Source organism: Erpetoichthys calabaricus, chromosome 4 (genome assembly GCF_900747795.2).
Source record: "Erpetoichthys calabaricus chromosome 4, fErpCal1.3, whole genome shotgun sequence".
NCBI lineage: Eukaryota > Metazoa > Chordata > Cladistia > Polypteriformes > Polypteridae > Erpetoichthys > Erpetoichthys calabaricus.
In genome coordinates, this window is record NC_041397.2 from 115,612,092 (window position 1) to 115,624,686 (window position 12,595).

Genomic DNA, 12,595 nt, shown 5'->3' on the forward strand with positions numbered 1-12,595 from the left:
TATCACTTTCTACATCTGATTTCAGATGTACAAAGTTTCCAAAATGGAACTGCATTGTGATGTTTAAGAAGTGACTGTCAAAAACTAATCATGGAAGGAAAATGTACTGCAGTTGTCCATTAACCACTAGGGATTTATAAAAATGCAAACCTGGCATTATACCTGGTTCTCACAATAGAAATGCTAAATAGGTATATACAAGAAAACCAATATTAAACAATACTTAATATCACTTCACAAGTTCAATCATCCATCCATCAATTATCCAACCCGCAATATCCTAACTACAGGGTCACGGGGGTCTGCTGGAGCCAATGCCAGCTAACACAGGGCACAAGGCAGGAAACAAACCCCGGGCAGGGCACCAGCCCACCGCAGAGCGTGCACACACACACACCCACATACCAAGAACACACTAGGGACAATTTAGAATCGCCAATGCACCTAACCTGCATGTCTTTGGACTGTGGGAGGAAACCTGAGCTCCCGGAGGAAACCCACGCAGACATGAGGAGAACATGCAAACTCCACGCAGGGAGGACCCAGGAAGCGAACTCGGGTCTCCTAACTGCGAGGCAGTAGCACTACCACTGCGCCACCGTGCCGCCCAAGTTCAATCAACACATTAAAATTTCTAAGACTATCTTTATTAGTCCTCTGTGTTACATTCCAATATTCTTTCTTTCTTCAATTGTGCTTTTCAAACTTTTTTCATTAAACCTCTTCCTTACACTATATTCCCTTGTGTATCCAAGAATCATAGTTATAAACTATGTTAATATGTCTTGGGCGATCCTGTCAGTGCTTCAGTGTTGAACAATGAATTTTATTCTGGTGGAATATACAATAAGCTATATAATGAAGAATGCTATCAGTTAGGATACTGTATGCACATCTTCAATTCAGTTTATTGCATCATACATGAATATGTAATCTGTAAACAAAATTCAAGCCACCTTGTACTTCTCACAAGTATCATGCAGTAGACCCAGAAGTTGCCAAATCATTAGCTTTAGCATTACTGATTCTAGATTCAACAGCTGTAAAACTTTCGATGAATCTTCTTCATTTGGAACAGTTTCATTGTTCGGTTTTATTTTTTACAAGTACATTAAAAATTTACAAGCACAGAGTTAGGCTAAACTAAACATCACTAGTTAAAGTGTTTTTTTCATCACGTGGAAATCTAGAATTAATTCTGGCTGAGACATTAACTTCAGATTATTCAAATCACACTATTCAGATATCTTCATAACAGATACTGATTTGTGTTTTACTGCTGCTGACATTTTCTTGCCAGTCTTCAAAGGCATGAGGTTTAAGTTAAAGGTGTACACCACTTTGTTTCTGTACAAGAAAATCTAGAGGCAAAATGACATAAATGAATACAAATTACTAAAAACTGCTGCAGACTGCACCCTTTAGGAAAAAGACTCATATTGCTTGTTATAATAAAAACATACACACAAAAAAAAAAACAATTGTAACTTGAAGTTGCAAAAGTGAGAGTCTATACTAAACATCTGACTATACAAAAATAGAAAGTGGCAACTATGCCACCTACGCCTACATATGTACATTTTTAAAACAGGTTTTTAATAACCTAATGAGGGTAAAACAAGTGAGACACTGCCATAATTTACACTTTCACTGGGTAACATGCATTAAACTGTTGGTATTTTTACTAGGCAATTCCAGGTATGGATTTCTCTTTACTTAAAAACATTGGAAAATGGCAAAAATTGAATGAGAAGCATAAATATAGTATAAAATGTCAGCATTTAACTATGAAAAATTTGACTGTCAAGTAAAAGTTGATTTTCCTATCTATTAGGCAGTATAAGTTTGAGCAAATAAATTAAATATTATATACATATATTAAATATTTATATTTATACACACACAAAAAGAGACAAGCTGAGGACCCTAGAATAATACTAGTTTGATTAATTTTCTAAGAAAACATTTCTTTTACATTTTCACAAAGAAACTTGGTATTAATTTCCAAATTGCAACACAGTGTCCATATGCATAATTTATGCCTATACTATATTTCACTTTTATTGTGGACACATATAATGTTACATACAATAAACCTGGCCATGATATCTAGCCAACACAGACAGTAAAACAGAGCCTTTTGCATGTTGGAAAGCACACAAGGCAATGTCACCTCAGATCAGCAATTCTGCAAAACAGTACTTATACATTCCTGCAACAAGTTTTCCTTCAAAGAGTATTATTGAATGCCTAAGCAAACATCCACCACATGACATCTAATAAATAATGTAATGCTGCATTCAAATGTAATTTGAATTTTGGAACTCAACAGTGAAAGCTAACAATACTGTATATAAATACAAGATTGTACAAGCAGGTATTAAATGTTCTGACCTTAAACATAATTAGGAAATGTTATTAGATATGGCACCTTTTATAGTGTATAATAAACGGCATTATTAATTTTCCATTAACTTTAAACACTTTTAACTGTCTTACTCAGGGTCATTGAGTCAGAGGTTATACAATTTTTAACTAAAAAAGCAATAGAGATTATACGATCTTAACCCATATTTTTAAATACAGGATTTAAATTATTGTTTGAATGCCTGAGGACAGATAAAGCTCAAATCACCACTGCATTGCTGATTAGTGATCTGGTGAGCAAGCAGAGACTTCGTAAATAACCGAGATGTTTTTAGAAAAAGTCAGGATTTTTTTTAAGGCAGGCTGTCTTAATACTAACTGGAAGGGATCTTTTGGTATATTTTATCCCAAGCCACACTCTCATGATCTTGAATTGTAGGTTGGTTTTGATCTCACCTACTGCTACCCACAAATCCCAGTATGGGGCATCTAGAAAACTGATTTATATAACAAATATCTAAATTAACGGATAGCCACACTGATAATGAATAAACTTAGCAAATTAATATGCTGTTTGACAAACATATGCTCATTTTTTTGAAAAACTGCTTTATTAACAACATTATAATAAGCACACAATATGATCGCTATCTCCTTACTGAAAGCTGGTTTAGAAAATATTACACTATTCTCTAGAAGGCAACACCAAATGTGTTTACAACACATATGTATAAAATGAAGAACTCTTCTAAATTGCTCATATTAGACAATATAGAAGAGCCTAGTGCAATTATAGACCGCAAGGTTTATATTCATTGTTTGTGATTAAGGTTGATGGCTTTTATCTTATTTATTTATATAATATGATTATGTTAATAGATGATCTTAATATTCATATAGATGTGGAAGTACCGTAGAAAATTTTAGCTAATGTTCCACATACCTGCTAAACTTGGTATAGTTTTGCATAGTTTCTAAAGTCTTGGCTCAGTCCTACAATAATTTATTAGATCTAATAAATACTCAGTGTTGAAATTCAAATTTTAAGTTTTACTCTAGTACTAGGGTGTTGTACCGTGTTAGACATTATGCATGTAGTGAAAAGTCAAGCAAAATGACACCTTTTATTGGCTAACTAAAAAGATTACAATATGAAGGGGCCTGAGTTGCCTCGAAAGCTTGCATATTGTAATCTTTTTAGTTAGCCAGTAAAAGGTGTCATTTTGCTTGACTTTTCACTACAAGTATTACTCCATTAAAATGAAATCTCTGACCACTACTTAATTACGATTGATTCATTTCAATAGTACAGTCAGAGGTTAAAATAAGAACTATACAACTTTCATACTACAACTCTGCATCAAAATTTGTGGATAAAATCAAATGCAATTCTGGAGAAGAATAAAGATCAATACTGTATATAATTATAATTGTATCTGAAAGAGGCCTTGGACATAATCTTGAAAAGAAACAATCCTTGTGTATTGTTTATAGCAGATGCTGATTTTACAAATAGGAAATCTGAATTGCTATGCAGAATTCCCACAGACATTAGTAGCACATATTTTTGAAATTTCTTACTGATAAAATAAATATCATCTTACATTTCACAGTCATTCTGCAAGCTTAGCATTGCAGTGTAAAACTTTTTTTTTTCTTGTGAGCACCAGTTTGGTATTTTTAATTTCTAAAATGAAGTCTAATGAAGTCCCTTGGGGCTTTAGACCAGTACCGTTTTCACTTTCAAAGCTACTGCTGGGAAATTGAAAACATTATATTTAATTTTACTCATAATAATAATAATAATAATTCATTACATTTATATAGCGCATGCAAATGATACTCAGCTATGTTTTCATTTCAGACCAAACAATGTTCCTTCTTTGGATTTTTACTTAACTGTGTATAAAAGTTAAAACACTAGATAAGTGACACTATCTGCTGTTTCCAACTTAAGAATAAAGAAACATTAAGATATTTTGTAAATATGGTGGATAGAGGCATTAATTTAAACCCTGCTAATTACAACATCTCATTCCCGGATTGGCCATCCATCACAGAAGAAAACCATATTCCAAAATAGCAGGCATAGAAGAGTTGCTTTCCAAGGTGTCTGCTGCGTTGCTTCCAGGTACACATCTAAATTGCGTTTTGAGGTTAAGCAACTACTCACACTGCATGACAGAGTCACCATTCGTATACCTGTTCAAACTGCACAAGCACATTTGGTCCAATTGATATGTCAGACTATACAAGTACAATTCATTCTCACTGTGGTTGCTGTACAAGGAATTACAGGAAATTTGTGGCAGCATTACAAAATCGGCTTTTGACACATCTCAGACTACAAGAGAGACATGTAAAAGTTCTGGCGTGACAGCCAGCCCAATCGTGAGAGGCAATTGGGCATTGCAACTACTCTCATACTGAAGGTAAAACGATGGCAGATGAAGCTGAAATTCAGGATGACAAAAAGTATGTTTGTCAAAGTATATGTGGCCAGTTGTCAGGTTGGTTCACCCCTTTGAAGTGGCATCCCTATCTTGGTTTGAATCTAGACGTCCTTTCAAAATGTCAGCTAAAGCAGACCTTTTCTGAAGCACCAACACTTTCTATAGTAAGCCCAGGAGCTCAGTACATTTTTGCCCAAAAATCACATGTTGTTGATCAAAAATCTTTGTATTCCATGCATAATGTAAAGCATGGCCACACTGCTACAGTAGACATTATAATAACATTTTTTTTTAATAATTTAGGTTTTATTTATTGTACTTTTGGACATGGAGTTAAACTGGATCAAAGGTGTAAAAATGTGCAATATACAGACAAGTATGCACACAAACACACAATCATATAGCCATGGTTAAAGTTTGATAGTGTTGTACGTGCAAACTGAAACAATTAAAATGTATTTATTTTATGAAAATTGCTATCCTAAAATGTACAAATCAATCTTTCTTTTTACAGACCTGCAGAGGAACACTGTTATGCTCCTTGAGCATGGGAAAGGCACTATGTAAATAAAATGTATTATTATTATTGCAATTTCCCAAATGGCACTTTAAGTAAAAGCACTTTAATTAAAAGCTCTAAAAAAGTGCTTTATGATACATCTGGATCTCTCAATGTGATTTCACTTCTAGCAGCAATCTACACAAGCAGACAGATTTGGGGGAGTATCCTAAATAAAGTCACATTGAAAAGTCATTCCTTGATATGAAATAAAGGAAAGAAATGTATACTGAGAAAATTACATTATACATTAAAGTAGCAAAAAGCACATCCAAAATCTTAGGATAACCTCTAAACTCCCCAGTCACTTTAAGTTTGAGCACTGGATTATATGTTACACATGCAATCTCTGTAGCATCTCAAAAATAAATTATGACAGATGCATATTAGTAAGGGAACTCCGTGTTAGATAAACCTATACTGTTTTTGTTTTATATGTCATTTCTTATTGCAAAAAAGACAAATTCCTACAAGGACTCAAGTAAGCCTTGGGTTCTGCTGACCCATTTAAAGTTTAAAAGACTGTAGCACAAGTCACTACCATTGTTCAGCCATGAATGGGCTCTTAATAAGCTGTTTCAAGAGCTTAGGTGTTGCCATGGCAACAGAATAATAATGAAAGGGTTCATGCCCACACAGTTACAAACAGCTTATTTTCACAAACCTACTTTTGCATTTTAATAGATTATGCAATAACATATGTAGAATTCTGTCTAGCAGATAATTGATCATTAACAAGGAAAAATTACATCAAAATCCTTGTGGAAAGACTGATTTTCGCACCTCAACCAAATTATTTTATTATGGATTCTAATAAATTGTGACATTTGTGCTTGTGCGAAGGAATAAATGAAATACCATGCAAGTCAGTGTTTCATTAGAACTGAAGACATTTACTTTGATTTATCAAAGTGTGAATATTTGGATAAATACATAAACTACTACACAGTTAAAAAGAACAAGGTAAAGGCGAGGCAGAGAAATCAGTTTAGGCAGATAACCGGATATTCTTTTAGACTACAGTGAATAAACAAAAGCTTTCAGTTCTTACTCTATAACTGTAAAAGAATTAGAAAGTGTAAAACTCGCCTTTTCATACTTAATATTCTTTGCGTCAGCTGTCACAGCTTTTTTTAACCCTGTCATTCCTATTCAGACTACAGAGTTAAAGCTAAAAAATGGAGTAAATGAATTGTGCATGGGAAACATAAATCAATGTGCTTCTGGAGCTGAAGACTTAAATAATAGTCATTTGAGATTTTAAAATAGAAGATGTTAAATCACAAAGGGTTGCTAACACATTCTGATTTCTAGTGATGTGGATTTTGTTCTGTAATTGCCATCCATTTTCAGCGCTGCTACTCATAATTCTAAAGTTGCTGAAGGATGGAGGCTATCCCTGCAGAATTAGGCTGAAGGCAGAAATGAACCCTAGCTAGTGGTCCATCACATAGCAGGTTTGTGTACAAATTATCCCCAGTGTTATGTGGGGGCAAGTTTAGACCTATATTTTCATTTCTAGACCCTTCAGATTATGTGGAAATGGCAGAAAATTAGAAAGAGGATTTTTTTTTTAACCAATAAGGAGGAGCCAATATTCCAGTGATGGGAACATGTTATGACATACTGCAGTATAAACATGTTTATTTAAGGGAGCATTTACGAGAATATGCATGCATGTATGATAATCAGATAAAAAAGCACAATTTGTTTAATTTAAAAACAACTTGACTCTAACTGTTACAGATCTATTGACTTCAACAAATTATTATTGGACTGTCAAGTTAATTTTATTTATGGTGTCCTAAAAGTTACCTTTTTGGTTCAGCAATTATTAAATAAAAAGCATAGGCATAAAAACAAACATTTAGGAACTAAGTACAAAGGAAACAAAGATTTAGTGAAACTGAAAATAGAGTGAAAACACCAAGATGTGCTGTCATTGACAGAAGACTAAGGCAGTATGCCAAAAGTGTATTATTAAATTTTGATCACTTTGTAACTTGTCTTTGAACCATAATATGTAACTGTGATAATCCAGATGAAACAGATACAGATCAAGCTGAGATACTGTAGTTACAGTGTTTAAGAGCAGCAAGAAGATTTCATTAAGGTATGACCCATTTCAGGAAACCCATGCCAACCACCACACCAGACAACTACTGCCCCACATGTTGTCTTTGTGTCCAGTGACACTTGATGAGTCTGAATCAATATTCACAGACAACTCTAGGAATGATGTGAGAGTCACTCAAAAATATAAATAATTTACTCTGAACCCCGCTAGATCAATGGCTTAATGAGGCATCCTACTGTGAAAAACCTAAAAAAGGCATACTGATTTTTATCAGTTTTATCAGTTTGTAGTTAGGGAGATTTTCAATCCATCACATACACTGCTAAAGAATTCAACCTGTTTGAAGTAACCTCGCCTACTAATCACAAAACGTTGCAAGGGTATACCCATTTTCGGGGTATCAATTAACAAGCCTGAATATGCAACATTTACAATAAACATGAGCAGTTATGAAAATAACAAAGGCAGTGAATGAATTAGATTAAGCAGACTGAAAAATGGACAGATAGATGGATGGTGCAATGGCGACACAGGTGTAAGTACAGACAGAAAAACATGATATTATCAAACATAAGCATATTCAAGGAATCACCAGAAAAAAAACTGTGTTGTGCAAAGCTGTGGAGGAAAAAAAATTAGCATATTCCGAGTACACTGTACAGTTTTGATATCAAGTTTGGATTTCAGCATGGCTGAATACTAAAATGTCAACTGATCTTCATCTAAGTCATAATAATAGATAAAGTCGCTTCCATTAAAAAGACATGACACAGCAACTTGTACACTGTCATATCTTTCTTGAACTGTGCTTAAACTTTCATGGTTCATGATGAAAAACATAAGTGAGCCCTAGAAATGTATAACTGAGGAACTACACAGTAGCAAGTATTAAAAATCAACACCTGCTGTAGATGCTAATTAAAACTTTACAGCATTTAGGAAGTATTTTGTCCTATTTACCTTTAGAGAGTTGCTTATTTCGTTTTCCCCAAGTATCAGTAGCATTTCAGTATCACTGGTGTTTGGAGTGAAACATGGCCATTCTAAAAAGCTAAACTGCTTCTGTTTAAGCGTCTGTGTTGTTGATTTACTCATGTGAACTGACTTATTGTTATGCTTCAAGAATCAAATTCTTGTATGCTTCTGATTATAAACACATACTCTAATATTCTTGTTTGCATTCAGACACACATTTTGGAATTCATTGTTCCCTCAATAACTGCAAGCCATTCAGGTCATGTATCAACAAAGAAGCTCCACATTATGATGCTTAAGATTGGCTGCAATGTTTTCTTTTCTTCTTTTGCAGACCTGTGATTTTCTACATTGTAACCTATCACAGAACACTGTGAACACAGTGGAAATTGTCTTGTCACAGACTACTGAACACTGATGTTATTAAATAAAATATGTGCGCATAATCTTAACTGTCCCCTTAAAATAATTTTTCACTGTGCAAGCATTGGAAGGAGACTTCTTGCAATGATCTTTGCAGGACACTGACTACAAGGGAAAGAAGGAATGGTACTGAATTTCTTCCAGTTGTGCAATAAATGCATAGATCTTTCGAAATGCTTTTGTATCCCTTCAACAACTCGTCTTCTGGGGCCTTCTGAAATCTCATCTGATCTGACCATGTTATGCTTCAACAGAACTCTGATGTAAATATAAGGAAACTAAAACACTTTGCATTTTCTAAATGGACAGGTGCTCTCAAAACCTACACTCAGATGATATCTCATTTACTGAAACACCCAACTCCAATTACCATTTTTCCTAGAAGATTACACATTTTGTCCTAAACCTTTAATTTTTAAACTATATGTCTGATAAAGATAGAGTAATTGTTTAAGGATATTTAGGGTTGCTGCTGTTCCAACATTAAGGTTGTTGATATAGAACTGTCAAAGAAATATCACAAAGCAAGGAATATATGCAAGAAGCCAGACAAACTCACATGCTTTAAGAACAGTTAAAAAATATCTGTTCAATTTAATTTTTTTTTTCCCCACTAAGAATTGAGGATTTGACGCCTACCTGTATGAAGGACAATAGAAAGACTTTATTTTTTCTCCCTGGACAATTGATTTGGAATGTATGTTTATATACTTCCAACTTTATGATGCCACAGGCTTAAAGATAACTGACTGAAGTCCCAGAAAATCCTAACAATATCAATTTCACCAATGTTCAACCCAAACATCTTTATCTAGATTATTATTATAACTTACATGAAGATGAGATCACATTTTACAAGCCACAAAATTCCATACTTTTTTTATTAAGTACTCCAAATTTTTAACCCTCAACACTTGCATTATGGATTAAGAGAATATTCCTAGTACTGTTGTTTCAGAGTTTGATGAGGAATCTTGAGACGCCCAACAGAACATTAAAGTACATGTACTGTACTTGGATCTGGTTTTGGAAGCATGGAAAAACATATCTTATACTTTAGCATAGACACTGACTTCTATTTGAAACCCATTTTGAATGCTGCTGATGTAGTGGAAAAAAACATTTCCCAATGGAACAGGCATAGGCAAATATGGGCATCGATGTACATGTTCTTACATAACTAATGGGCCGGTTGAACAATTAACTGAGTGTATAACCACAACTGAATGGATTTCTAAACACAGATATTTAAATTTGCGTCTAATTCTTAAAGCATCTGAAACATTGGCTTCAATACTCTAAAAGTATTGTCTGTTCCTGATTGGAACACTGGTACATTAGCAAAGCATTCACACACACTCACACTTCTTCACATTCTATTTAACGACAGAGTGTCATCAATTTATAAGACGGACTTCCTTTGGGCTATGAGTTTAAACTTAACTACCCTGAAGAGCCATGCAAGCACAGACAGCATTCCTGCCTACAGACTCTTTCAAAATGCAAGCATTATCAGGTAAAAATGCTAACTGGCACAAAACCAAACCTATAGTCACATATATTGCACACACATAAATATAGTTAAGGAGCATCTAGCTAAAAGGGATAGAGGACGTAAAATTATATAAAAAGATAAAGGGTGATTCACCTGTTGCAATTGTGAGAAAATAAACCTACAGTATATTATATACACTATATATTTGTTTATCTAAATATATCTGTATTACTAGAGTATTGTACTGTGTTAGCCATTATGAATATAGAGAAAATCCAAGCAAAATGACACCTTTTATTGGCTAACTAAAAAGATTATAATATGCAAGCTTTCGTGGCAACTCAGGCCCCTTCTTCACTTGCCTGAAGAAGGGGCCTGAGTTGCCTCGAAAGCTTGCATATTGTAATCTTTTTAGTTAGCCAATAAAAGGTGTCATTTTGCTTGGCTTTTCTCTAAATATATCTGATATGGTGCAGGGTGTATTTCATAAAGCAAGCATATCAAATATGAAACACTATTACTCTAAATCAAATGGATACATTTCAAACTGTATTTGCACAGAAGTAACTAGACTGCTTTGGAAAGTGACGCACATTTTTTTTTGTAAATTCTGTGTAGACATAACTCTACTCTCATTTAATAATGTTTTGCAAATTGTTGGGCATTAGAATCTTTATTTATTAACTTTTCTGTTTTAATAAGCAGGAAATCCTGAAAACAAATGCATCAAATTATTTTCCAACCTATAACACAAAAAACGGTTACATTTATAATAATCCCTACTCTATGGAGATTTTTTTAAAAAACCTTAATGCCTAATTATAATATGTGCAAATTGAAAGTAAGAGTGCGTCTTGTCATCATAAATGCACAAATTAATAAAGGCGTATTTAAGGAAAAATCTACATTAAATCCCCAAATGAACTACTCTGTAAAAATGAGATTGTTCATCTTGTTATACAAAACCACTTTGAGCAAATACCTCAAATGGAAGGAAAATGTCAGCTTTAGGGTTAAAAGTCATTTCTAATGCAACCTGACATTTAGACCTAGTTTTTCTTCCTTATTTTAATAATGCTTTTCAGAAATAAAAAATAAATTGTAATATTTTAAAATAAAATTTGTGGTTGAAAAACATAACAGGAAAAAAATGTTAAAATTCAACCAAAATGTTAATGGTAAGCAGCTGCACACGTCAGCAAAAGTACTCACGCATAATCTACCGGCCAGAAGTTGATCAGAGTAACAGGACTGCAAGACAAAAAATGTGGAGATGAAGACAGAAGCAGCAGAAACTTAGCGGAAAAGCATTTCAAAAGGACCAAAATCAAAGAGCCAATGTGAATGGTCATGAAATCAGCCAAAAGAAGGAACAATCAAGATGGGCAAGCTAAGTTTCAATTGCCTTGCACATAATCTTTTTAAGAGGCAGAACACCTACGTTCATTCATTATTATTGGGTGAGATGCAATAATAATAAAAAAAATCGAATTAATAAATATCCTAGGTACTCTGGGATCTGCTTGTTTAAGTATAGAATATCTTTTGCTAAACATGATGACTTAATGAAGAACAGTGTAAGTCACTTATTTGAGTTCACTGCTCAAACGAACTCTGTGAAAACTTAAAATAAACAATTTTATCTTAAACATTAGGAGTGTTAAAAATAAGTTTTCCATTAACTTAATATCACAAAAGGGTATTAAAGCATAAAAATAGACTGATGAAGTAAACATTGGCATATATGAAATATGCTTAAATTAAGGCTTGGATTAAGGCTGCTTCTTACATAACATGATGTACGTAACTTAATTGGAAATATAAAAACTATATATCTATGTCCGGCAATTGGATGATAGCTTGCATCTCATTACAGCAGAACCAAACAGAAGGGCAAAAGAAAACTGATCATTTTGCAAACCTTAAAAAAACCATGTTTGGTTTTGTTACATATTCTGCTCCATTTCAGATGTATGATCTATTAATACTACTCACGTTTCCATATTGTCCCCCTCGAGCACAGTCTGAACTGGTAAATATCCCATCCGGGGGTGCTTGGCAAAATATCTCTTGGTTCTGAACTTATTTTTCAACACTTTTGCAAAGTCTCTTACATCTTCACCTGATGTGGTCTGAAATTGAAATGAAAGCAGTTATCGATCAGCACACAATAAACAGGAATTTATATATTCAGTAAAACTACACAGAATGGTAAAATCTTTCTTTGACTCAGTAAATACAACACT

At 33.8% G+C, this 12,595-nt stretch overlaps 1 protein-coding gene across 17 annotated transcripts in view; it reads right to left on the reverse strand.

Moving 5' to 3' along the window:
* Positions 1-12,595, reverse strand: part of dmd (dystrophin) — a 2,688,357-nt gene that overhangs the window by 58,514 nt on the left and 2,617,248 nt on the right. For 15 of the 17 annotated variants that reach the window (XM_051926236.1, XM_051926244.1, XM_051926242.1 and 12 more), the window contains 2 exons: positions 12,345-12,481; positions 11,562-11,600 (listed from right to left, as the gene is read on the reverse strand). In XM_051926236.1, the coding sequence (XP_051782196.1) occupies positions 11,562-11,600; positions 12,345-12,481 (176 nt within the window). The remainder of the gene's footprint in view (positions 1-11,561; positions 11,601-12,344; positions 12,482-12,595) is intronic. The other 2 variants (XM_051926245.1, XM_051926237.1) reach the window with 1 other exon arrangement.